At 41.8% G+C, this 26,623-nt stretch overlaps 1 protein-coding gene across 4 annotated transcripts in view; it reads left to right on the top strand.

Annotated features, from left to right (window-relative positions):
• The first annotated feature begins 1,835 nt into the window (after nucleotides 1-1,835).
• The window catches only part of RASGEF1A (RasGEF domain family member 1A), a 48,160-nt gene continuing 23,372 nt past the window's right edge, over nucleotides 1,836-26,623 (top strand). The window contains exons 1-2 of one of the 4 annotated variants that reach the window (XM_082764430.1): nucleotides 1,836-1,984; nucleotides 25,408-25,587. In XM_082764430.1, coding sequence (XP_082620556.1) covers nucleotides 1,967-1,984; nucleotides 25,408-25,587 — 198 coding nt within the window. In that variant the 5' untranslated portion in view covers nucleotides 1,836-1,966. Of the gene's footprint in view, nucleotides 1,985-24,434; nucleotides 24,615-24,857; nucleotides 24,991-25,029; nucleotides 25,306-25,407; nucleotides 25,588-26,623 lie in introns of those variants that run through there. The other 3 variants (XM_082764431.1, XM_082764432.1, XM_082764429.1) reach the window with 3 other exon arrangements.

Raw genomic sequence — 26,623 nt, 5'->3', positions numbered from 1 at the left:
TGGTTACCAGTTTCTTTGTATCTTTATTCTTATGTCACATTAAAGACAGTTTAGCAGATATTAAAAATATATAGTTAATGATTTATCCATCATTCTGATGAGATATGATTGTGCTGTCACTTCCCTTTGTGCTGCCATAGTACTTCTCAAGAAGAAAGATTTATAATTCTTCTAACACCATAACTGTGCTAAGGAATAGAATTCTAAATTCCACAGCTTTTGTTAATCGTTTTTCAGCACATACTTTTATAACCAATTTAACAATGTAAATATTATTGATATTATTCTAGATAATGTTTTTCAAGGACTATTACAAGACTAGTGTGTTTTGGTGGTGGTGTTTGTTTTTGTTTTTTTTTTTTCCCAGGGACAGTGGGAGGCATTTGTTTTACCCCAAACATGCTCCCAATTCCTTTCCTATTTCTCTTCACCTCGCACTTAGTATCTAAAATTCCGCCTTTTTTGCTATACCAGAATTTGTACTATTTCCTCCTTCTTACGAACCTCACCTCTTTAAAGCTACACGTCAGATCTTATTCTGATTCTATAATGCATTTTCAGTTTAAAATAACAGTCTGTTCTGAATAGTAATCCATTGCACCCGTCATTTTAAGGGGAAGGAGGCAAGACACATGACAAAAATCATAGAGTGAAATAGCTGGAAGTCCACTCACTGGGAAAGGCTGGATGGCAGAACTACTGTGCAATGCTGCTGTAAAGAAATGCAAAGTAAGTATTATTTTACTTCTTACGATTTTTATGTAAAAGTTTCTTTCATATGTGAAAGCACTAGCATAGGCTAATTTCTAGTTAGAGATTTATTTTGTTCAGAAGTCATACTGGGCAGTCTTACACCAGTAATTCCATCCATTTCCATAAATTATGCCATCCTCTACAGCAATCACCTTTGGACCTTCTTCCTCATTTCCTATGACAATTTCACAGTTTCCCCATATTCCTTATTTCTACATACTTATTTCTATATCTCTATACAAAATCCAACACAAACAACAACAACAAAGCCAATAGCATGCCATCTTCATTAACCACAAACTAGCATCACCTCTATAGAAAATTCCTTTTGCTATTTTCTGCTTTGCCTCTTCTTGCAATAATTCAAACTGTGGACATATGTGTATACAGAGAATTCACTCTTCGTTGTTATTTTATTTAGCAAAGATACAATACCATGCAGGAAACCCATTCAGGTTTCCATCAAAGTACATCTAGTATTGTTTCTGTATGAGTTAACTGAGCTTCTGAAAAGTACTTGGAATACTGCGGATATTACTGGGCAAAAATTAAGTACAATAAGCGGTCAACTGAAAATTCATTCTGAAGAAAAAAAAAATCCCAACAAACTCAGTTCTAGAGTGTTGGTTCCTAGCTGCCAGATTTCCATGGGAAACACTGCAACTAATTGCCAGATACATGTGTAGGAATTTTATGTGTTCCCCCTAAAGATAATCAAATTGAAACATCTGGGAAATATTGCTCTAAAATCACACCAAGCCAAACCAAAGCCAGAGAGATTCTAGCAGCAACGATATAAGCAGTGGGACAAACAGAAATTCCTGCCCCAAACCTTATTCCTCTCCTTGACCACATTGAAACTCTGCCCTACCCGGCACATGAACTCCTACGGACCTATGTGCAGGGCAGATAGTAGAGCAGCAGTGGCTTGGCTGGAGTTCAAGGGAGGCTGAGGCCGGCGTGGAAGTTCCCAGCCCAGCCACCAGCAGCTGCAGCACATGACACCTACGTAGTGGAAGGCTGGGGCTGTCAGAGTTTCCTCTCATGCGCAACCCTCAGCAGCACTTTCAGTTTTCCTGGGGTATAACTGGCATGGAAACCACAGCACCCGCCAGAGCCACCAGCACACTCCGCCCGAGCGCGGAGGGGACGCGGAGTGGCGGCACGGCAGGGAGGGCCTTGGGCACCCATAGAGACCCAGCTGTGAGCAGAGATGCTCCTGCCGACCCCGGTAAGTTCAGCACGGCACCATACCTCCTGCTCCCCTTTCAGGGGACACAAATGTCTCTGGGCAAATGAGGGTGAGAGCAGATCCTCCTCCTGCGGGGATGGCAGCGAGCTCTTGGGTGGCTAGCCATGCATGGGTGTTTAATATGATGGTAAAGGGAAAGTACATTTTAAATGTGATGCAGTTTGTATATTTATTGGTGGTTCTGTGTGTTATATTATGCTTAGATTGTATATAATCATTGAATCATTCGGGTCGGAAGGGACCCTTGGCGAAGGGAATCTGTAAGGATTCTGTGGTGTTGGCTTTGTGCAATATTGCTGTGGAGAAAAAAAAACAGCGGTTGATATTTTGTGCTACTGTGGTACATAAGTATTTCTTCCTCTTGCTGCCAGTGTGGGATACCAGAAAAGACAGAAGGAGTGGTGTGAACAGACGTTCACTGAGTGTGGCGGGTCAGCATTGCACAGGCAGGTTTAAAGCCATGCGGTACCTCAAGGGGTGTTTAGCTCCCGGGGGTGCTTCAATTTGCCTTCGGGGGTCTGTCCATCCCAGACCCGGAGCATCAACCAGCAGGATTCAGATATTCAAGTAAGAGTTCGGTATGCTGGGACAAAGATTTCATTCTCAGCCCCATTTTTTTCCTCTGGTTAATTAATTAATTAAACAAATGAAGGGCAACAGCAAGCAATGAAGTAATCCTTCTGTCAGCTTGTACAACCAAATAAATATTTTCCTTCAGACCAAGACATAGCAGGTTTTGGTACAACAAAATGAAAACAATTGGAAAGTGAGAGCTTATTTTCAGATGTGAGAATTGCCATCCCCAGAAGATGTTGTTCATGGGACAGAAGTTGTCCAGAACAACTTCTGCTAGATTGAAAATGCTATCCTAGTGCTTTACAGGGGAGGGATGGTTCTGCTGCAGCCAGCAAGGTCCCGCGCAGAGTTTCTCAGTCTGGTGAATTTAAGCTTTAAGTGGATTGGTAGGGACCTGATGCACATAAGCCATGCAATCCCTTGAGAAACGATTTTCAAATTAACTAATAAGATATTGTACTGCTTATAGCTTATTAGACAGAAACAGTGAGCAGCAATACTAATAGCTACTATGCCTGGGATTTAAGAGTTGGATTTAGCTGTCATGTCCGTAATTCTTATTGCACTGGTTGTGTAAAGGAGTAGGTGAGAAGAGGGTTTAGTTTCATATTAAGGAAAGTAAAAAGGCTCTACAGCAACGTAATTGCAGGATTAGTAAAAAGTATAAGGCAGCTTTGCTCCACTATTTACACGTCAAGGTAATTTATGGAAATCCTCATACAGAAAACTTCAGTAATTGAAAATAAGAGTAAGCTGTTTCTGAATCTCAAGTTAAAGGACAAGCAAAATTATTTTTCATGTTAAAATATAATGTGTAGAGAAGAATGGTAAATTTTCACAAGATACTTTAAAGGTCATCTCCCCAGGGTAAAAGGAACAAGATATGAGAGCTTCTTGACCAACAGTAATAGCTATGATAGTAATCAATCTGCAGGCCTGTAGATATCCAAACTACAAGCTCACAAGATTTCTACACAAGACCATTTTGACACTAATTGCCATTCATCCTGCAGTGGAAAGTTAAGGCTAAAGGGGCAGAGCAACCAAACACCTTGAGAATAACCTGGTACAGGAGCATCACAATACGTGGACAACACGTAAGAACAGAAAAAACATAAAGACAACAGACAACAGGAGTCGAAATATGAAGGGGCTCAGCAGACCCAACAGGGTAGAGATACTAGGCTGATTAGAATTGAAGGTAGAAATGGTCAAATTTGATGACAATATATAAAACCCTGAGCGCAGAGAGTGAATCTTTAGCAAAGACATCATCTCAAAACTAGAAAAACACAAGCTTTTGAGATTGCACAACAGAATGCATCACTGAAGGTGACCAAAGTAGCAAAGGGAAGAAACCAGGCAGCTAAATTTATGAGCAACTAGTGGAACAAGTAATCTAATTGCATGTGATAGCAAAAAGAGGCAATTCACAATAAAATAAAGAGCCATTACAGAGGACCAAAGTTAAAGTGCTCTGCCTGGAATACATATGAGGCCAATGACTACTGCTTTCTAAGTCATGAAGCCAATTTCACAACCTTACCAGCTCTCCTAATACACACGACAAGTTAGAGGAGCTAAATGAAACAAACTGTTCACATGAAAATGAAGGTAACTAAAATAACTATTTGATGTTTGAGGCGTAGGTAAGGACCTTTAGTTTCAACCTTTAGCTGCGATCCAAATGGAGACGGATTACCCTTTTGTGACAAAGCCATCCTCGCACAAGCCCTTGCACAACTTCTCTCCTGTCCTAAGGAGGCACAGATCAACCTCGCTGTCACATCCCATTAAGAGCAGAGCTGATAAAATGCACTGGGATTCCAAGGTGACACAGCTGCTTTCATTACATTTGTCACAATATTGATTAGATTAGGTCTGAAGCCCATCTTTGGCCTGCTGCTGACCCATCGCATCTCTAGGGAAATTCTGTGGAGTGGGAAACAGAATTGAAAACTACTAGAACAACAGAGATGTTCAAGATGGTTACAGCTCATGGGACTGACATTGGTGTGACACGTGCTGATTTTTACTAACTATGCATCCTAATCCATTAATCCCCAACTAGACAACTAAATATTATGTTATCATCTCATTCACAGTAGTTAGCTTTTGGGAGCTCAATAACATCAGAAGAACACACTAAATATTTTTGCTTCATTCACTGGAGTAAATATTAATAACAAAGTGCTGCATAGATCATTTTGACCACCAAACTTTTAAAAAGCAAATAAAAAGCAGTAGGTGTTCTCTCTGTGGAGCTTTATAGTGTATCATCTGTCTTCTGCAGGATATTCAGTTGTAGCTATTATATTGCATGCAGCATAGCTGGTGATGTTTCAGCTTGGAGAATTGTGCAGCTGAGCTGTGCGGCACCCAGTCAAGCACAGCAGCACACAGCTAAGCACCCTTATGTCTGTTCTCATGTTTTCAACAGGCTATACTTACTGCCATTAAATATTTCCAATGTAACACATGCCCTTTCATTGATGTAGCCTTTGTATGTGGCAGATTTGACAGTTCAGAAGGCACAAAGGACTACTTTGAATTGCTAAATATGCTTCATGTTTTGGACAGCATGGACACCAGAGAGAGTTTTTTTTATTTTTCCTTTTTAAGCATGAGATCATTTTTTCTTCTCTTTCACGTGGGGGTTACCCTTATAAATACCATCGGCAGGCACATCTGAACTACAAGGAGCCTGAGCAATAAGTTCAGTAAATGTCATTCCTTTTCCCCATGCCTTTACCTCCCACATGTAGCGCCCACTCCTCTGACAGCGCCACGATGGTTTCTTTTTTCCTCTGTCCAAGTGTTCCCCTTCTCATCATCTTCATACTGCTGTACCAAATACCACAGCTAAATAGTTAGCACCCTGTAAGTAAAATAAACATTCCTATCTGCAGCAGGGAAATTGCAGTACACCCATCGTGCCCTGCAACAAAGCCCAAGACTAGCTGACAGGCAGCCTGCTGCGGACCACCACTGTCCAGAGCAGCTTCTGCATGCTCTGAAGGATGCAGCAACATGAAGCAGACCAAGCCGTGCACTGTTATGATTAACATAACAGGGTGTTATAGCTAGATCCTGCATTTATTTTATTTCCATGGGAGTGGGGGAAAAAAAAAAAAAAAAGAAAAGAAAAAAAAAGAAACCTGTAATTTTCCTCTACATAAAACTATAAAACTTTGCAACCTTAATGTACCTGTGGCAGTATATGTTTCAGGTTGCTATTTTGATCCTTTTCAAAGCTGTTAAACTTTCTTCAAAATTAAGTCTAGGAAATTGTTTTGCCCTGTTCTTAACCTGGTCGTACTTTTTTCACTCAGAAAGAAGGAGCATAACTTTTCTTAATAAAATCCTAGATTTTTTTATATTAATATTAAATTAATATTAAATCTACAAGACGCTCAAACAACTGCTTTTCAGAATTTTGCCTATTATTACTGTGCAGACATCAATTAAGATTCTGTGAAAGCCTTCACATCCTCAAACTATGGTTTGCACCCTAAGAATATGAAAGAACCAAACTTCTAAGAATTGCCTGGTGACAGATAGGTGGTCAATTTTTTCCACTTTAAGGGCTGAAAACTTTGCAGGGTGGTTTCAGCCAGAATTAGAGTTTTCCTCGAAAGGGTACAGGTTACGTCCCAAAGAAATATGTTCAGAAGATCCTCTCCAGAGTTGTCAGACAACGTTCTCTAATTATACTAAACGTGTTCCACTTACACTTTTGCCCTTGTTTTTAAACAAAAGTAGTACAGCAGCCACAGCCCTTAAAAGTTACACATTAAAAATTTTCTGAGTGTAGACCAAAAGAAAAGTGACCATCCCTTGATACAATACATAATTTTAAAATTTTTTTGTTGTACATTTTAAACAGTCATTTCTTTTTGCACAAAATAGACCCACAATCTAAGAGGACACTGCCTTGAAACTCATCATTTATATTGACATGGGAAGCACCTTTCTCTCCTCTGAGAAAGAACCAGGCCAATGTGTGGGTGGAGAGAAGAAGTTCTGACAAGGTTTAAATGACCTACTTCATCATCCTCTTTTCCACACCCGCTCCTTACACACAACCCTTCCCCAGCTCATCCATCTCTCCTGCCGTTCCCTTCACAGCATGTTCCCCTCTCCCTGCCTCATCCTCTTCTCCATGCTAACCTGGACATGCTGTCTTGTGTCCCATTCTTAATTCCATTCCTTCCCTATCAGTCTCTGACCTCCTCATCACCACTGCTGGGTCTGGTTACAAGAGCAGGATCTACCCCTGCTCCTTGCCCACCCCTCTGCTGGTCTGCATGGGCAGGTCAGGCTGGAACCATGCACACAGCCTTGACAGAGCTGCTCCTGCCAGCTGGGGGTCTGCATCCCAGGAATGAGAAATGTTAGCTGAAGGCAGACTGATAGCTCTTGCAGTTCGGGTTTGTAGATCACAGACTAAACCAGAAATGGACTTGACATAGTTGGTTCTGTCTGACAGTTTCTAACGGGGCTTTCCGCTACAATAACAGAAAGCTAAGGCACCCTACAACTCAGCTGGCAGTCCGCTGCAGCAATTTGCTACTAGCATACTTCAGAAGGAAGCCAGAAAAAAGAGGGTGGAGATGCAAAAAGCAATGTCATTCTTCTGGACTACGAGCAGCTCACTTGTGTGGGATGCCCTCCGCTCCCCGGTGACCATTTCTGCCACACACAGTCCAAGGTGTAAGCATGTACCCTGCCCGCGCTCCCTTCTCACCTGCAGAGAGCTTGCAAGTCAAGTTTAAAGAGTACAGCAGAGCACATGAAAAGAAGTGTACAGGAACCCACTTCTTTGAAAATGCTGACACTTTGGAGGATGAAAGAGGCTTGAAATCTCCAAAGTTCCAGCCTCATGGGCACTAAAATATCCCTTGAAAAGAAAAGAAACAGGAGAAGGAAAGAAAAAGCACATCTCCATATTTAGAAGTTCATATATTTAAGTCTCTTGAGGAAGGAAATGGGTTAGGAAACTGACAGTGAAAAATACCAGATTTGAAACGCTGAAAATAAATCTGATTTTCTGATACAAGTTTTAATTCTTTTTAAAACGAGAAACAGGCCTTAAAATGTAATAAAAACAATTCACAAAACCCAAACCCAATACGATTTAGCCACTAAAGGGCAAGAAGTTAGGAAAACACATGCTAGGAATAGTCTGGCCAAAATTTAATTTGCTTTCAGAGACTACATGTTCACCATCAACAGCGGGCATCCCATTGCTGTTCCTGCTACCAAGCAATAACGGGAATGAACGCCGCTCATTTGTTATGCAAGACACAGACGGCCTTATAGTGCAGAGCAACTGAAGCTTTAACCTTGTAAAACAAGTCTCTCGGTAACACATACAATTGTTTTAGCCAAACTGGATTTTTTGAGAATAATCTGGAAAAACAGCCATAATGCATCTCGGGTAGCATTATTTATCTCATGTGCTGACAATGCCTGCAGAGATAGTGTGGAATAACACATACGGCTCGCTTTGATATTCATTTGCAATGAGAAGAGCAAGTCTGTGCTGTTCATAGGGAGAGGGCAGTTGGGACAGGGAAGGAGCAGCTCCAGACATTGCATCTCTAAAGGTCTTCACAGAAGAGTAAGGATGCACAGTAAATAAATAGCTGAAGTTTAAAGAACAGACTAGAAGCAAATAAAACTTTGCCTCCTGCAAAACAATAGCGTAAATAATGGTTCAGGAATTATATTAGAGTGTGATGGCTTTTTCTGTAGATTAATGACACCCAGGAGAAAAGAGTCTCTGCTTTGAATGAGAACATCAAATTTGATTTGTGTAGCCTAAACCAATAAATAATCATCTCTTAATTTAGACAGATCTGTACAAAAGCAGAATCCTCACATTTTAATTGCGGATCAGACAGTAAAAAGCAAACAAAGAAGTTGGGCAGTCCTTGAGTGTATGAAAGGGAAGAATCTGCACGAGGCAGATCTCTTTGGTAATTAATCATGGCAAATTGACAGGCATTGCATCTGCTCAGCACCTTCCAGCACCGTGACTTAGAGCCGCCCTGTGAAAGCCGCTCACAGCTCCTTTCTTAACAGGCAGCTTGCACTGAAGGGAAGGGCGACTTGTCAGTGGGCCGAGGGCAGGACTGAGAGCTTCAGCTACCACTGCACAAAGATAACATCTCAGAGACTTTCTGGGTATTGGAGCTTGCCCTAGCCACTTGGTACTTCCTCAGCACACAGCAACAACCTGACAACCACGTCCGTTGTCAGGGAGCTGAGGCCGGCAGAGGGGAAGGCAGCAGAGGCCACAAGCAGGCGCACCCTGGGACGTGAGAGTCCTGCGGCCTCCAGGCGCGGCCTTGCTCGTGGCCCTGTGCCCCTGCAGCAGCAAGCCCAGCTCTCACTGTGCGCTCACTGAGCAGCTCTGTTCGGCACCACGGTCACTGGCGAATGCCCTGACCCCTGACTAGTTGATCTCTGCAGCAGCAGAACAGAAGGCGAAGGCTGGCAGAGCCCAAGTTTTGGATTGGTGTAAAGCAAGGACCTTCCTGTGCGGCAGTACCACACCTTGCAGAGCTGTTCGTGTGAGTAAACACAGGCCTTTCCCCAACCCCAAAGATCCCCATTAGCCTTTTCTCAAATTTAGGAGTAATAAAAAAGCAAGCAGGTAACTGATCCAACACAACCATATGTAATTCAAAGGATAACCTGAAAATCCAGAGCAGCCCACATGGCAGTAAAAGAGTTTTAATCAATTCTGAAAGAGTGAGAATAGAGAAGGGAGATAACAACAGCGTTCAGTTTAGTTTCTACCAGGCAGAATTTAAAAGAGCCTGAACCCTTTTCCCTTAGAAAACTGAAATAGGAGAACAAGTTTTGTGTGAGAACAAGTTCACACTTCTGTGAACTGCTGTGGGTCTGGGACCCCTGAGACACACCAGTGCCATTTTAGTTACCATAAGGAGCTTCAGCTGTGCCTAGGAGGTTTGTTCATCATGGCGAGATAACTGGAAAAACCCTGAGACAAGCACAATGCTGCACTGTCAGGGCCTGAAAAACCTCTGCACTTCCAGAGGCACAAAGCCAAGACAGACTGCAAAATGGGTGATGAATGCTGGGATAAAGCCGGGGTTTGGGAAGCAAGAAGCAGCAGGTCAAAGGCCAGGGCCACCCATGCTCTCCTTCCACCCCGTGCGCTGTCCCTGCTGGCTCTGCCCGCACACCAAGCCAGGGCTGCCGACTGCCACCACAATGCCAGCCAGGGCTGGGCACTCGCTGTTTCAGCACTTTGCCTGGAGTAGAGGGGAACAGCAAGTCTGTTTCTCTGTGCTGGCAGTGCAAAGAGAGTAGTTTTATGCATCGTGTTTTGCAAGGGGCAGCACACAGGCAGAGAGCGAGGCTGGGCAGCCGAGGGGCACGCAGTCCCCAGGGAGGCAGGCAGCGGCGGCAGGCCACAGCTCACTCCTTCGGTATGAAAGGATGGCAGGGAGTGAAAGGGCATTCTTTTACAAAACTAACAGGCAGAGAAAGGTCCTGCAAGCACCTCATACCCTGGTTGTGAGCACTCACAAGAGCTATTTAAATCAGTAAGCAGTCAGCACCCACAGGAATTAACACCACGGGCGCAGAAGCTCAGATGCACACCCTCTAGATGTTCTTTTCTACCAGGGAAATTTTCACTCCACGCAGCTTGTTTTAGCAAGTTATCTGTTGTTAATTCAAGAATTCTAGGTATTTTTCACTCATCCACTTTCAGTTATTCTGTCCTCAAGGCATACATACTATTAACATAGAATAACATACACAGCTCAACAATCAAAATATTATTTTCCTCTTTCTTATGTATGACTTTTTCCTCCTCCCTCCACCAGGGAAACAAATGGAAAGTATTCACTATAACACCAGAAAAAGTTAACTTGTAGTGGGATGGATCTAAAGACTGACAGAAGCCTGAATATAGCCATTCACCATAGCTGCTTACATATTACAAGAACTAAATTGTCTGATGTCAAGGCACTATCAAAACCTAGCTGATAGTCAGCTACATCCAGTCTATAGAGCATGCGTTCCTCATCAATTCACATTCCCACACACAAAGCATCTTCCCCCTTACTTGTTGCAGGCAAAGTCATTTATGTTCACATGTGACCATAGCAGCAACGCTAACAAAACTCTGGTCCCTAGGCTAAGGTATTATTTATGAGATCATCCACTGAATAGCAGCTGGGTACTTGCTCCCTGCATCTTGGGACCCAGCCAACAGATGTTACACATAATACCTTTCCTCACTGATTTGTCCTCTCATTGACAGTAACATTGACAGTCTCATTGACAGTTTCTTTAACATCACAGACATAGTTTAGACATAGTCATAGTAAAAATATACGTTTATGTTTTGAAATCCTGACAAAGACTGCCTTTCCTTTTCTGACAACACATGGTGTGACAATATATATAATTGCTGATGTGGTGGGGTGCTGAGGTCAGATTAATATTTATGATCAAGAATTAGTGGGGGGAAAAAAATCAGCTAATAAATTCCCCCAAACTAAGCAGGTATCATGATTCATTCAAGTATGAAGCATGTTAGGCTAATGAAGTTTTTTACCAAACTAGAGCAAAGTTTCAGGAGCTAAGGATGATTTTTAGGTGGCAAAGTAGCTTGGACCAGAAGAGCAGCAGCTCTTCTGTTTGGAGCTTTGCATTAGATTTTTCAGGGTTTATTTTAACCCCTAAAAACTCAAAACAAAACTCCTTGGGTGTGGACTGAAACAAGAGGTTTGAGTGAAAAGACTGGGCGGAAACCACTGAGACTGAAAGCCAAAACGAGCACTTGGGCCTGTGCTGTGCACACGCCTGGCAAGCCTGACGCAAGTGTTCATTTTCCTTGTCTGTAATTCTAAGCCAACTAATTTACCCTAAGAGCTTTCACTGTAAACAAGGGTCTGGGGGCCAGGGACAGGAGGGAATTAATCTGAAGTGGCACCTCCTGATGAGGAAATAAAGATCAGAAACCTTGGGATCTGCTTGTGCAAGAAGAGCAGGGAAATTACCTTTGAGCGTTTGATTTTCAAGAGATGAAGGAGGGAAAGAGCGAAACGGAACTGTGGCCATGGGGGGAAATTTATGAGAAATGCAAGTTGTGTGGTTGAGGCAGCCTCGGGGAGTGCTGAGAGGTTTCAGAAGGTGGACAGATTCCTTTCTCATTAATGAAGGGGCCCTGACTCTGGATCCACTGAGCTCTCTTCGAGTGGAGGGCTATTCAGCAATCTCTTTTGATTGAAAGCATGAGCCTGCTGCTCAAGAGCTCCTGGAAGCTTTCCTTTTAATGAGGAGCTGGGGGAAAGGAGGGGGGGGGGGGCGCGATGGCTGGAGGAGGGGAAGGAAAAGATGGGTAGCAAAAGCGCTGGTAGCTGGACATGGGGCTTGAAGGGATTTGCAGGACGGGTCTCTGGGGGAAGGTTAAAAACTTACAAGGTAAGTGACGCCTTGCCCAGGCTGACTTTTTGCTTGCTGTTCACTGAAAACTTCTCTGCATCTTCAATCCATCCTCAGCCTCCTAATTTCTCATCATTTTTATCAAATCAGTTATTCTGCTAGCACTGAACTTAAAAAGAGAAAAATGCTGATTTTCAGATTTTGCCTAGTTGATATAAGCTATTTGAGTAATGTTTAAATATATACATATATAAATAAAATCCTGATCATCTTCACTGCTGCAAGAGGGAACATGCAGCTTGCTGTTCTGACTTGTGCACAGCCGTGAGCTCTCATCAGACTTTGTGTGGGCTTGAAATGCTCTTTTAGTCCTCTGCAGCTGAAAGCTGAACACACATTATCACTAAAAAGGATATGAAAGATGGTGCTGGGACATTTGCCATAAATATACAGGAATGCTCCTCAAAGCAATCAGGAATGTGAACAGATTAGTAGCTAGCGCAGTTTTGAGGATTGTACTGCCAGATAGCTGTTTCTGTTGAAGGTTACAATTTTATATTAAAAAATTACAAAAAACACTTGAAACAAATTCACACCTGTTGCACATGTCCATGATATTTACTTGTTTGTAAGTGAGCTGCAACAGAGTGTGTTTAAGCACTGACATTTACTTTAGAAGGACAGAATCTTAAGTCATGTATTCAAACAATTTGGACGTAATTGCCTCAATGGATTTTAAGGTATTTAAGGCATAAAAGAGCCTAAATTAAAAATAATATGAAATGTCATTATAATGACTATACCAGCAGTGCAAGTACTTCCAGTACTTCCTTTGTGACGCAAAGTGTAAAGTATTCAATTTTAAAGACCCAGTTGATGCTTTTACAAGGTATAATGTTATTAGTGTTTAACTTAGTAGTCAAATCTTTCAAAAGCAATATAGCTACAGAAAATGCTTTAAACTCACTCACTTGTGGCCAAATCTGTTGAAGCCCAAAGTCTTCCGCTATTTCAGTGTTTGGACCAATCCATAATGGGAACTTCTGGGAGTGGTTATTGTCCTCCCCAGAGACAAACTCTACATTATTTTAACCTCCTGTGACATTCCAAACCACATCTCAGACCAGAGTTTGCAAACCCAACTGAGGATACAATTTTATTTGCATTTATAAAACCAGCATGGATTTACCTCATTGGCTCCCCAGCTAGCACACAACAATGCACAAAGTTAGAGTCTTCTCAGACATGGCTCTCAAAGAAAAGCTGAACTGTTAACTACTGGAGCTCTGTGGCCACACAGATGCTTGTGTATATACATGTAGGATTGAGCTCAAAGTCTGATAAAACCCACAATGACACATAATTTACATGAATTAAAACAGTGTCACAGAAAAACTAGAGCTACCATTTTCAAAAGCATACTTGAGAACAGTTGAGCATGATTAAACATCCCTCCCTTTCCATTTTAACCACTTCAGTGCTCCAAAAACCAATTGCAAAAGATCTCATTTTATTCAAAATGAGAAACCAAAGTACTACATAGGAATAAGTAAAACTAGCTAATTAATAACTACTTTCTAAAAACAAGTAGGTGATTTTTAAGCAAGTACTTTACTGCCCAAAAGGTATGGTACAAACCATTCTTGGGAAAGGACAAAAAAAACAAACACACATATTTTCAATTATTTGTTTATCAACAATAAGAAAAAAATGAAAGGCACAGAGAAGAGCAGGGGCATATTTATAAAGCAAGGGATTAAATTTTCAGTTATATCTGCTAATACTACTGGTGTCTATAGATGTGTGCATTCAGTTTAAACAGCATTTTGCTAGCTTTTATCAGCTGCCAAGGAGGATATATCAACCTCTTGCAGTCTGCAATCACTTTGTTGATTACTTTCTAAACTGAGCAGAGATCTTGGTGGGAAACTGAATGGGAAGTTCAAGATAAATCTAAGCACTGCCTGTGTGTGTTGACCTGGGGTTCAGTGCTGTGATGTCTGGAGTGCTATGATCTCAGTTTGGTGGAACTCCTAGGTGTGTAGGATATTAAGTCACATTGACAGACAATATTATCTAGGGAGTAACAAAATATGAGCAAAATCTTTTTTATTTTATTTTATTTTATTTTATTTTATTTTATTTATTTTATTTTATTTTATTTTTCTAGGCACATTAATGAGACGGTTTGTGTCCACATTTAAAACAAAATACATACAGAATCTGATTTTAAGGGTCGAGCATGTCATCACTAAGAGAAATGTTTTAGAAGGAAAAAATGTAATGAAGAAAGATGAGGCCATTTACCTCAGTGATGAAAATGGAGACCTATGACTGTAGAAAATAATGATATGGGTTATTACAAATTATACAGTAGAGCACTTGAGTGCTTAATATGATAATCCACCCAAACCAGTTCTCAACATTTCATACATTGCAAATGTTAGGAGGCAGATGCTAGTGAGAGGCTGCTCGTAACTGCCACTACCTTGCAGGACAATGGCGCGCTGTAACGTTTGTGAGGTTGTATGAAGCATATAAATCAGTCAGATTTTAACAACTGTACTCATAAAATATTTAGAAAACTTCAAACAGGAATTAGGCATGTGATGTACTTGAGCCTTTACAAGTTTCCTTCATTTGATGTGATCAAAATCACGCCAAGCACAACACGAAGCAGTTCAAGCAGCCATCCTTAGCCCAGGTCTAAGCCCTGCTCTCCCCAAAGTTTCAGATGCTCGGTTATCTCCCACTCCTGCAGGAGAACCCATGCGTCTGATTACTTTCTGAGTTTCTTGGGCAGCAAGTGCTATTTCAAGCCATAAACTTTCTGCACATCAAAGGCTAATCGGGCAAAGCAGGACTTCACACTCTGCTTCGTCCCAAGCAGATCACTTAGCAAATCCCACAGCTTGAAAAGCAAATATCTTCTGATTCTCACTGCACTACTCACCAGTCCACCTGAATTTGGGCTGAGCTTAGAGAGGCAAGGAGGAAACAGGTGCATGCAGAACTAAAACAAATAACAGATACGTGGAGGTGTTGATGATTCCTGCTAACAGTCTTACAGCACCAAAGGAAAAGGGGTGATTAGGTAACTCTGATGACCTACCTTGACTCGGGGATTTACTTAAAACCTGCTTAAATTAGTTCTGTTGCCTACAAGGAGTTTTGGACCAAGACCCAGATATGCAGCATTGGACATGATAACCTAGTTCACCACTCCAATGAGATCATTGTGATTATTTAAAAAATCATTTATTTTTGAAAGAATGGGGAATGTCCCAACATCACTAGCAAAAAAAAGCACCTCCTCATGCTTTAAAACACATGCATACATACACTGCAAGAATGATGCTGTTTGCCGACTTCACACTCTTTGATGTGTGAACGTATGAGACAATTGGAGACATTCCAATTATCTCCAGTTCAAAGTTAGGCCAAAATTAGAAGCAGCTATGAATAATGTATTAGGTTTTAGTGAAAACAGCTATGCTGAGTAGAATAAAGATGAAAGTTTATCTTACTTGTGAATATGTGAAATAGGTGAATATGTGAAACAGGTAAGCAGCACTGCTGCCTTAGACAGAGCTGTTTGGAACTGCACATCCTCAGAAGTTCAATTAACAAAACATGTCAAAACAGAGTTTTGTGACAGGTTATAAATTGCTTTCAAATGCACTTCTGATGTTTTCAGAGTAGTACTGGAAGCTTATCTTTCCAGTGAAACCTCCTCTAACTTCTTTATGTGGCTTTTCAGAAGCAATAACCATGTCAGACCTATTATCATTTGCCACTGCAGGCTAGAAGTTGTTTCCTGGTCAGAAGGTGTATCCTGGGAGGCTTCTTAGCCAGTACCGCAATACAGTGAGACAGATCCTCAAAGGGTGCTAAGCAGTCTCTTTCCATTAATTTCAGCAAACTTAGCGATTTGCTAAAAATCTAGTATTTTAAGTAAGGAATAAACTACTTCCAGTTAGAAAAGCTTCTAGATAGACAAGCTGTTCTTGCTTAGATGTCTACCTTATGTACCAGATAGATGCCCAGTAGGTATTCCAGCATTGCCTTCTATTATTGCAATTCTTCTTTGTGGACTTTGTGAAAAAAGATCGAACCTCAGAAGATGATCATGAGAGTGCAGGCTGTAGAATGAGAAGATAAATATAGGTACTTCTTTGGTTTTGCATTCTAAGAAACCTGGTTTTCCACTCATTACCCCACATACTCATGTTCTTTTTGAGTAATTGGAAGGAAGCCTTTTTGGTAAGGCAATGGTTACCACTTGGGCATGGTCAGCAATAAGGACCACACATCTTTGATAAGAGTATCTGACAACAGGCCAGAGATTATTTTTCTTTGTTTTGCATATAAAGTTATCTGTACCGTTATTTACAGATGCCCTTGCTGACATCCTGTGTTGCTTTCCTTCACTGACTTCAGTTTAAGTTTGCTAGTGGTTTTCAAACCATAAAAATGAAGTCATTGTATAAAACAATCCCACATTCACTAGGTTTTATTAGCAGTAAACAAGCTTTAGCAACAATAAAAATTGTATCAGTCAACAGACTCACTGGGGATTACAAAACAATAAAGAACATATTTCAACAAACAAATTTGTAGCACATCTTATAGAAGTTAGTTAATGTACCAGCTAGTATGAAATATTTTCCACAAATATCATGTAATGCCAGGGCAATTGTAGATTTTCATTTACTTTGGAAAATAACCACCAATACAAACCATTAGTGTACAGAGAGCTTTTTCCTCTTTTGCCGTAAAATTTCAATTCAATTTCCCAGAACCAAACTGTTCTACTTGAACAAACCCTCCTTTATGTCACCAGGCGTAGATGGTAGATGACGTCAAACACCTACCCCTCTAACAAGAGCATGCAGCAATTCCTCCTGCATCACCCAATTTTTATGCCAACGAAACATAGCAGATCCAATAAGCAGCATGGAAGTAAGCACAATGCCATTTATCTCCTTTTCTGGGCTTGTCTTGCGCAAAGTAGAATACAACAAGGAATCGTACAGCCTACGTATCTCAGTGATGTGAAACAGATTGCTGTGTAATCATAGGAGTAATTTGCCTACAATGTTCTATATTATGCTCATAACCATCCTTGGAAAACCATAAAACAAGGGAATATAGTGTCTCCAGTTAAGTAGAGTGTTTATAAAAAACTTAGGTTGAACACATAAAGCATTTCTGCATCTCGCTGATTAAGATATAGGCTAGACTTCATTAATGAATTTGAAAAGATCACTATTCAAGTAAATTAATGCATTTGCAATACTTCATGTGAACCAAGTTGCATTTTTCACTTCAGGATTAGGCTGCCTGATAATCTTTCAGTTAGATCTATAGCACAACTAACTCCCAGCGGAGTGGCTTGTCAGTTTGGAATTTCTAGCTCATCTTCGCCACGCACATATCCTGTGGGAGAAGCTAGTGAAAACAGAGCAAACTAGAAAATGCTTATATGGAATTATTCTCCTACACAAGGAAAAAATAATCTGATTATCAGTGTTATCAATCACTAGTGCAACACAGTTAAGTAATTATTTTTAAATAGTTACATTTGAACGCAAGGCATCTGGACATCAGTTTCCTGCACGTAGATCTTACAGAAATGTAAGAGTACTGTCTGATCAAAATTCCCTTACAACTATGAAAATTAAGGCTGTCCAGGAAATCTGCAATAGCACAGAAGAGCATACAAAGCTTTTACTTTTATGCCACCAGCTCAAGTCTCACTCAGACAGTAAGCAACCACATACCAGTTCAGAAGGCAAACCAGCACAAGGGAAGGAAAAAAAAAAAAAAAAAAAAAAAAAAAAACACTTCCATTCTTACTATCCAAAGTAATTTAAAACTTACTTTTGGTTACCTTTATTATTATTATTATCATGCAATATACATGATTGTATGAGCATGAGTTTTACATAACATTTCATATTTTGCATGTATAGTGATGTCAATTTGTTTTGAAAGGTTACTGAAAGAAAACTAAATAACAGAGACAATAACTACATTTTCCCAAACTAGTGGAGGCCACTCTTCCAAACACTACTTCATGATTCTTCATGAAATTTATTTGCATTTCAGCCATCTCTTAAAGATGGCTACCCGTTTCACAAGCCCAGCCTCTCTCTCTATATAGCTTGTCTCCCCAGACACATCCACAATCTGGACCTATTTCTGGTTTGTCTAGCTCTGGAGAAAAAAAGGTGGTCAGGAAAGCTGCATCAATCACGAGAGTGTGCTGTGAACTGTACAGAGATTACAGATGCAAGCTCAAGTTCCTGACTCCGATATGACTGTTTGTTTCAGGGAGATTTGTCATCCCCACCCAAATGACAGTATTTAAAAAAGCACATGTCCAGATAAGTTTAAAAAAATCCCCAAAACTGAACTAGGAGAGAGCTAGGAGTAAAACAGGCTTTACTCATGGCATGTACAGCCTTCACACACTAAGAATGTTGTCTGATGAGGAACACCAGTGAGCACAAGAAAGAACAAGCTTCCTCTGGGGAAACGACATCAGCTTTAAGTTTCCCACATGTTCATGCCTGGGGAACCCCCTCTGAAGTCGCTAGCTGAAGTGACATCTGTTTCTCACCACTGGAGCGAGGCAAAGAGCAGCAGTAAGGTTCCGTCTTGGGCACATCAGAGAACATACAGGGTTCCACCAGTCCTCCTTATTCTGGTGAGGGGGGAAGGAGGAGGGAAGAATATAAATGATAACATTCTAATAAAATAAAAACAAAGTTCCCCAAAAGATCCTTAGTGTTGGTGCAATTAATTTGAAAAAGGCAAAGGAAAGGGAAACAAATTTGATAAAATATTATCCTACTGACAGTAAAATAACTAAGTGTTCCACCTCACCAAAAAAAGACAACGTATGAATATGGAGACTACCGTAACTAGGTAGCCTGCGTAATAGCTAACTTTTGGATGACTGCCAGTCCCGAATGGTAAAGCCAAAAAGTTCAAGGCACACATTGTTTATTTGTCGTCAGTTATTTGATTTGTGACCTGGTCAATACAGAGCACAGGGAAAATGCAAGTTCCAGGGAGAGAATAAATCTCTTTTATTTGTAGTTCACATGCATTTATTCTCTTATGCAGATATTGTCATAAAGGGTTGGGCACAGCAGCTCAGTCATGTTAATTCTTTGACCAATTCATGCCAAGCTCCTTTAGCAAAACAGACCACTAAGTAATTGTTCAGTTAATTTCACTCACGGAAGAAAAATAGATAGTTTGTTTTTGTTTTACTCTCAACATTTATGCATATATAGTAAGGGGGTGTTCATCAGCAGTTCAGTCCTCAGTTTTATCCCGTGCAAAAACTGACCACATAGGGTCATCATGTCTTAGTGTTCCATGTTTGAAGTTTATTTTGGGATAGTCTGGGGCTGCATCCCATGATAAATAGAAAGGCTAAATTCACTTGTAGATGAGACAAAATTGTATATTCTATACTACTCAGCATCAACTCAGTATACATTTGTTTATTCACTATGCTTGTGATAAAACAGGGCAAGTCCTTCCCATGTGCCTCAAACTATACTGAAACACACTGTAGCCAATACATCTACACACACATTTCTAAGCAGGCTTGAGGACTCAACCATCTGTTTGCCAGCTCCCGTTGTTCATCAAAATGTTTTCTTAAAAATAAATTCATTTTTGAATGCTTAGTATTTTGGTGACAAGTTTCTAAAATCAATCCAGAATTATTTTCTCAGTGTTTCTCCTTACCTTTTACTTAAGATATTAATATGCATACCTCGAGGTTCCTAGTTTGGTTCAATCCCAAATAAAATCATCGGAATTAAACCAACAGCTGTTAACTGCCTGTACACTGAGTAGAGTTTAGGCCACTCTAAAACTTCCCTAATAATTGTTGCTGAACTTGTTACTGGTATCAGCAAAAAGAATCCAAGCAATAGATGTGCACAGGAACTAAATTACTAGCGGTAATTCAGGTAAGAGATACATTACGTGTCCAACAGAAATTTGCTTGCAACAGTACCGGTATACAAACAAATTACTGCAAGTGAGCTCATCCAGTCAGCATTCTCACCATCAGCTGTAAAATTAAATTTGTAAAACCAAAGAGACTGAAAACAGAAAAAAAAAAAAAAAAAATACCTGTGGGAATGCTAACAACATTGTTGTTATAGGTTCTGCTAAAGCAAACAGAGGGTTGACTTCTCAGATTGGCAGTTTTGATCTGCTAATTGTGATACCCCAAAGCCTATAGCACTAAAAATAAACTTCTTTTTTGTTGAGATGGTTTAAAAAAATAGCAACCCACGTGCATTTACAAAAATACCATATCAGGAAGATTGACATCAGCACACATGCAGATTTTTTCTTCCCCTGGGCACCAAATTGCTGATGTATGTACATGCTCCTTTCTTGGCATAATTGATTTTCGCTTTCTGCACGGTGGCAAATTCTTGGAATAGTTGGTGTCGCAGCAAGCATGAATATGCAAGTGAAGGACAAAATAGCTAGGATTAGACCAGAACTCCTTCATTTTGAACCCAAGCTTGACCCTGTTTAAAATAGAACATCGGCTGCTTTTAAAAATTCAGCTTAAAAAGACCCTAAAAAAATAATAGTGCATATTACATTGACATGCTTCTGTTCTTTCACATTATAGTCAAAATCACACTGAAGCACTCACAAACATTAAAAACAGCCTTTATATGTTTTTATGTATTTTCTTTAAAAACAAGACACGAGCAAAACCGAGCAGATTCCAACATCTCCACAAACATACAAGAATAAGAAGGGAACAAATCTACAACTGTAGTAGAAGCAGCTGTTCAGCTACACCCTGATTGCCTAAATTGGCATTTATGCATGACATGTTGCAGCGCCTTTAAGCAGACCAGGCTAAGCCAACTATCTTTTTCCGAGATCTTTTTCTGTCACTCACTCTCTGACTAGCTCTCTATGCGTTTAAATGACCTGAGATCATCAGACTTGTAAGATGTTCCTGTTGCTACATCAGTGATTCAAGGAAGTTTATCACCCCTTTTTAATCTGTTTTGTATGCATGCGTGTTTGTTTTTTAAACAAACTTGATTCATCCGCACCACCAAGAACATAAGGACACCCATGACACATTACAGCGATGTTTCCCTAAATATACCCTAAATCTCAATTAGCAGGCAAGTTAATTCCTAAAAAGAAGAGAATTCTAACACATATGAAAATTGGGAACCAAACTTACTATTAGTGAACTTCTTTAGGCAACTGTGCCAAAACAGGCATTAGCATCTCAGTCAGTACTGAGCAGCCACACCCCAGTATCACAGTCAACGTGTGTCATGTTATGTTAAGAGTCTGCTATGTTGGCACCAGCACAAATAGCTGGAAATAAGCACCATGCCCTCTCTGAATCCTGGGGAAGAGCATTTCTTTCAGTCCAACGGCAAGATCCAGTCCTGAGCATCAGCAAAAGATTAGTTTCACAGTGCTCAACGGTTATTCTCAATGGTGTGTCACAGGGCTGACCTCATGGCAATAAAAACATAGTTTGTCCCCCAGATAGGTGGGTGAATTTTCACAACTAACATTTCAGGTAGCATTGAAAACATACAACAATGAAACACATCTTAAGTTGTTCTTATATTTTCAGCTTGGTTTGCTCTGAAAATTGCTGGGTATCTCAGGTGTAGAGCTGGTCAAGACCTCTTCAACACATTTTTAAAATGGAAAATGCCATTTCCAAACTACAAAATTCATTGGCTCTGACAAAACCATTGTGTGGAAATATTCATCATGTCCCAGGTCAGAGAGAGAGAAGCGTGGTTGATAGTAACCACAGACTGATAGCTACAGCATTCAATCCCACTTCAAGTCCCAAGCTTTAAAAGCCTTGCTGAGTTCAGAACCACAATTTGAAGCACTTGTCTCCCACTCCCATCTGCTGCCAAGTTATTAACGTGCCATCAAATTATTCTGCAGCATGAATCTCTGAAATTCAGCAGTTTGAATTCATCTAAAAGCTGCCTGAGAATAGGTTTCAAGTCTTAAAATTTCTGTGCAACAAGGAATCCTGCAACATCTGTGCAGCCCAACAAATAAGTCTAAAAACCTATTATTCCCCGAAGACATTTGCCTGAGGCTTTGAAGCTGCACCTCCACTCTGCTTCTGAAATTGTAAGTTCTTACACTCCATACTAGGCCACTATCATTACTGCTTGTAGAATTTGATGACATTTCCTGGACAAATTCCATATTTCAGATCCAGTTAAAATTGATTAGTCTATAACCAAGACCACTGATCAATTAAAAATATGTATAATAATGTGCATTTTTAATTCACCTTTTTTTTTTTTTTCCATTCTCTAAATGATGATATTAGGCTTTATTCACGAAAGCCTTCCAAAATGTAAGAACCAAGAATATACTGCTATAACTATGCTTGTAACAGGCATATCAAAATGGTTTCTGAAATCATACAGCTCTGCAGGGGTAATGCACTGCTGGAGAGGGACAAAACATGCTCCTCTCTATACGCTGGCCACTCTCATCACCATGTAGATCCCCAAGTAACAGTTCACCCTCAGAGTAAGAAACAAGGCTACACACTAACTCAGGCTTGCTTCAGAAGATGAAGGCTTTGTCCCATTTTGTTATTTAATCAGCACTGTGAAGAATGCCATGCTCAGTTAAGTTCCCTTTCCATGTCTTCTCTGTTTTTGTGCCTCTTTATTTCCTTCGCTGCAGATGCTGGGCCTTTAAATCAGGTCGGCATACTGGGTTATGTGAAACCAGACAATAACAACTAGATCCCTGTGCAAGGTGACCAACAAGCCTAGCTTGACAACGAAAGCTACAAAGACAGCATTTCTGGGAGAGTCCCTTTACACTTGAAGTTATAGTCTCAGATCAGCATTAATGGTATTTGTAATTGCTTGCTTCTCTTCAGTACAGTTACGTTTTAAACATACACAAAGGCACATTTGAGTCAGTAGTTTCCAAAACGCTGGTTTATATGACCACTGAAGGAAACTGACTGTTGTTTTACAATCTTCGCTCTCAAGTCAGTTTCTCCTTCACTTTCACCCCACCTTTTTTGCTAATATTCCTTACTTTTCCCAAGTCATCGACTAACAGCTCCCCAAGAGAAGATGTGACTATATAAGGAAATTCAAACAGTAAAACAAGGACGTACTATCCAAATATAAAAATGGACAACGTAATGCAACAGTGTGAAAACACATCCTTATCAACATCTCACAGATGAACACAGAGGCTCAGTGGGATCAGGCAATTTGGACAGCAAATGTGCGGCACTGGCAGGAACTGAACCCAAGTGGTGCAAATGCCAGTCCAGTTCATTGATCATTAGGCAGCAGAAGGTGTTATACTGTGTATGCTGATGTTAGCTGGTTTTAGACAGGCTGAAGCAGCCGAGGAGACTGAGACAGGCAGGCATTGCTCTGCTGACTCACGCTGCAGCAAGAGATTCCCCGGCCAGCCCGGCTGAACCAGCACGGCGTTGCCTCAAGTTGTTTTTGTAGCAAGCCGCAGAACAAGCACAGACTGCGCTGGTTGCCGTGCTCTAGGGCCCGCCCACCAGTAACATGAGGCAGTGCCTAATGAAAACATCTCCAAAATGCAAGCAATTTGTTCAGGAACAGAACTTACATAACTCCAGCAAAACAAGCAAGCAAGCAAACAAAATAATTTAAAAAAGAATTAAACCTTAGGGAGTTTCCGTACCTACAGATTTCAACATTCAGAATATAGATAACTAAAGGTCGTCATCCAGGCTTTACAGAAAAAGAAATGGAAATGAAATGATAAAGTGATTCATCTGTTGCACACTACATGAGCTGAATTTAGGTCCTCAGCTTCTCTGTCTTGTAAATGTTACCTTTGCAACAACCTCCCAAGACTACACGATACAGTGCCCCAAAAAAGAGCATCGTGCGTGCTAGAAAAGGAGCAGTACACCTACCTCCCTGCACTTGCTTTCTGTGACACATATGCCAATACATATATATATATATATATACACGTGCATGTGTACAAGCACACGTATCTACATGTATATATATATATAAACATGAAATACGCATATGTATGTGACCAGCGCGCGGTGAGCCCCGGGTGTGTGCGTCTGTGTGTCCGTGTCTGTGTGTCTGTGTGCCCGTGTGCTCGTTTCCAGACCTGGCGGCGCGCCCAGCGGCAGGTTCGGGGCGCGTTACCGGAGCCCCGCAGCCCGCACACTCGGCGCCGCCTCACTCCCTCGGCTCTGGGGTCCCCACGCGCGCCCCGCGGGCGCGCGCCACGGGGCCCCGCCCCCTGCCGCGGCGGTCGCCATGGGAACGGGGAAGCCGGGCCGCGGGGAAGCGCGCCCCGAGCCCCCTCGGGCGGGCGCGCGGCAGGAGGCGCGCACACGCGCGCGCGCGGCCCCGGCCGCCCCCGCGCCGTTGTCCCGGCTCCGTTTGAACGGGCCCCGCTCGCGCCCAGCCAACGGGCGCCGCGCTGGGCGCTGACGTCACGGGCGGCGGGTTCGGGGCCGGCGGCGCGGCTGGGCTCGGAGCGGCTCGGGAAGATGAGGGTGAGCGGCGGGACCCGCGGCGGGACCCGGGGCGGGGGGCGCTTTCCCCACAGCCTCGCAACTCCGGGGCAGGGCCAAGGGGAGGGAGGGGAGGGAGGGAAGGGGAAAGCCCGAGGCTGTGCGGTTGCGGCGTTAGGGGCAGCAGGTTTGGTTCCTGAGTGGAGATCGCCCAGAGACTGCTCGCAGCGCTGCGCGGGGCAGGGGGTGCCGCAGCACGCCCTCACACCCCGGGGGGCCAAAAACAGGCAGTTGGGCTCCAGTGGTGTGAGCCCCCCGGTCCCAGGGACACGGCCGAGCAGGAGGTGCCCTTCGGCAGGGACCCTGGCTCGCATCCAGCGCCAGGAGTGGCAAAGGACTGGTCACCACACGCTCATCGGTACTGCACCCACAGATCCGGCTTCGGAAAAGTGAAAAGAGGGGCATCAGGCCAGAGTTGCTGTTGGTTGTTCAGCAAGGCAGAATTCAGAACGCATGTTACATTTCATCCCCGTGCAGTGTTCAGCATTAGGAGCCAGGGGAAAACTGGAGAGAAAGGAGGAATCAAGTGCAGGGAACAGAGCTGGTGCCGCTTCCGCGGCTACGGCCTCAGTGACAGAGTTTCACGTGCATTTCAAAGCCAGCAGCCAACTCCGGGATGTGCGGCTGGAGGCAGAACTTAGCTCAAGTGCCCAGGCTGCAAGCAGTCAGATATGTAATTGTGTGCAATGTATGCCTCTGTGATACCCGTGCATAAGACACACTCAGGGAAAGCTTAACCCTTTTTTTTTTTTTTTTCCTCTCCCCACTTCTGCAGGAAACTATGCCCCAGACGCCAATATTTTCCAGTATGCTTGGTTCCAGTTGTAGTGGGCAAGTGCAGCCAGACATGGGAGAGAGGTGCGTGGACCCTGTTTATCAGGATGGGAACATTGTTTCTGGATCTCTGGAGGCCTTGATAGAGCGCCTGGTGCCCACCATGGACTATTATCCAGACGTAAGTACGCACTGAAGAGGTTTTTTTTTCTTTTCACGGTATCTTTGCATTAGGATCCAGCTTGGTGCATCCTCAAGAAATTCTACCTCCCCCTGATTTGAGATTAAGATGTAGGCTAAAGATGCATTGATTTCCTTTGCAATATTTACTCCATAAATACGTTGCTCAATGGGGGATACTCTCCTTTGTTAATAAGGATGCCTGCTAGAATGGTAAAGCCATGTTTAACCCAAATGGGTGCCTTAAGAACCAATTAAAAGCAGCATTAGCCATCATTTTCAATCCTTCTAAGCTGCTTTACCCCTAACACAGCCAAGATTAACTTTTAACCAGCTCCTATGTAGAGAAATAGACCAGCTCTTGCAGCTCAAATCAGCTCCAGTATTTTTTTACCACTTAATTTTCTATGCATCTCCTAGTTAGACCATCAGAAAAAAAAATAGATTGTAATTATAATGCTGTCTTTCTCAATACATTTAATGGGTGAGTGCTGTAATAATGTTTCTGAGCCTGAAAACGATTTTGCAACTGATTAAATGTCCTCACTGCAGTCCCCTGAAGTAAATGTTACTGATAACTGTAGGGCATGCAGTAAGATTCTGAACTTAGGATATTATTAAGAGATCGCTTTATCACTTAAATTGCCCCTTTGTACCCATTAATGAAGGATGTTATTTAAATTGGTTGCCAAAGATTCAAGAGGTTATATAGGTTATATTCTATCTCAGTGTGAAAAAACAGCAGATATGGCAGAAGCAATCCCACTCTTTTTAAGACTGATAGGGCAACAGGAAACTGCATTCAGTACTGACTGGTATGTTGAACTTCCACTGTCTTAGTGGGCCATGCTAGAATCTATATCTTGCACTATGTCTTTCAGTCAGATCCATTTAGAACTTTTTACTCTGGTTTCACATGGCTCACAATAAAATCCCCTCAAGCTCACACATACACACCACACATCTTTACAGTTACCACGCACAAAAAAGGCACTCTCCATATGGGTTTAGCGGGTAGAAGCAGCAGAATTTCCAGC

The sequence above is a fragment of the Aythya marila genome (assembly GCF_965140915.1).
Source record: "Aythya marila genome assembly, chromosome: 7".
Classification (NCBI taxonomy): Eukaryota; Metazoa; Chordata; class Aves; order Anseriformes; family Anatidae; genus Aythya; species Aythya marila.
This window is presented reverse-complemented; position numbering and strand designations above follow the sequence as displayed.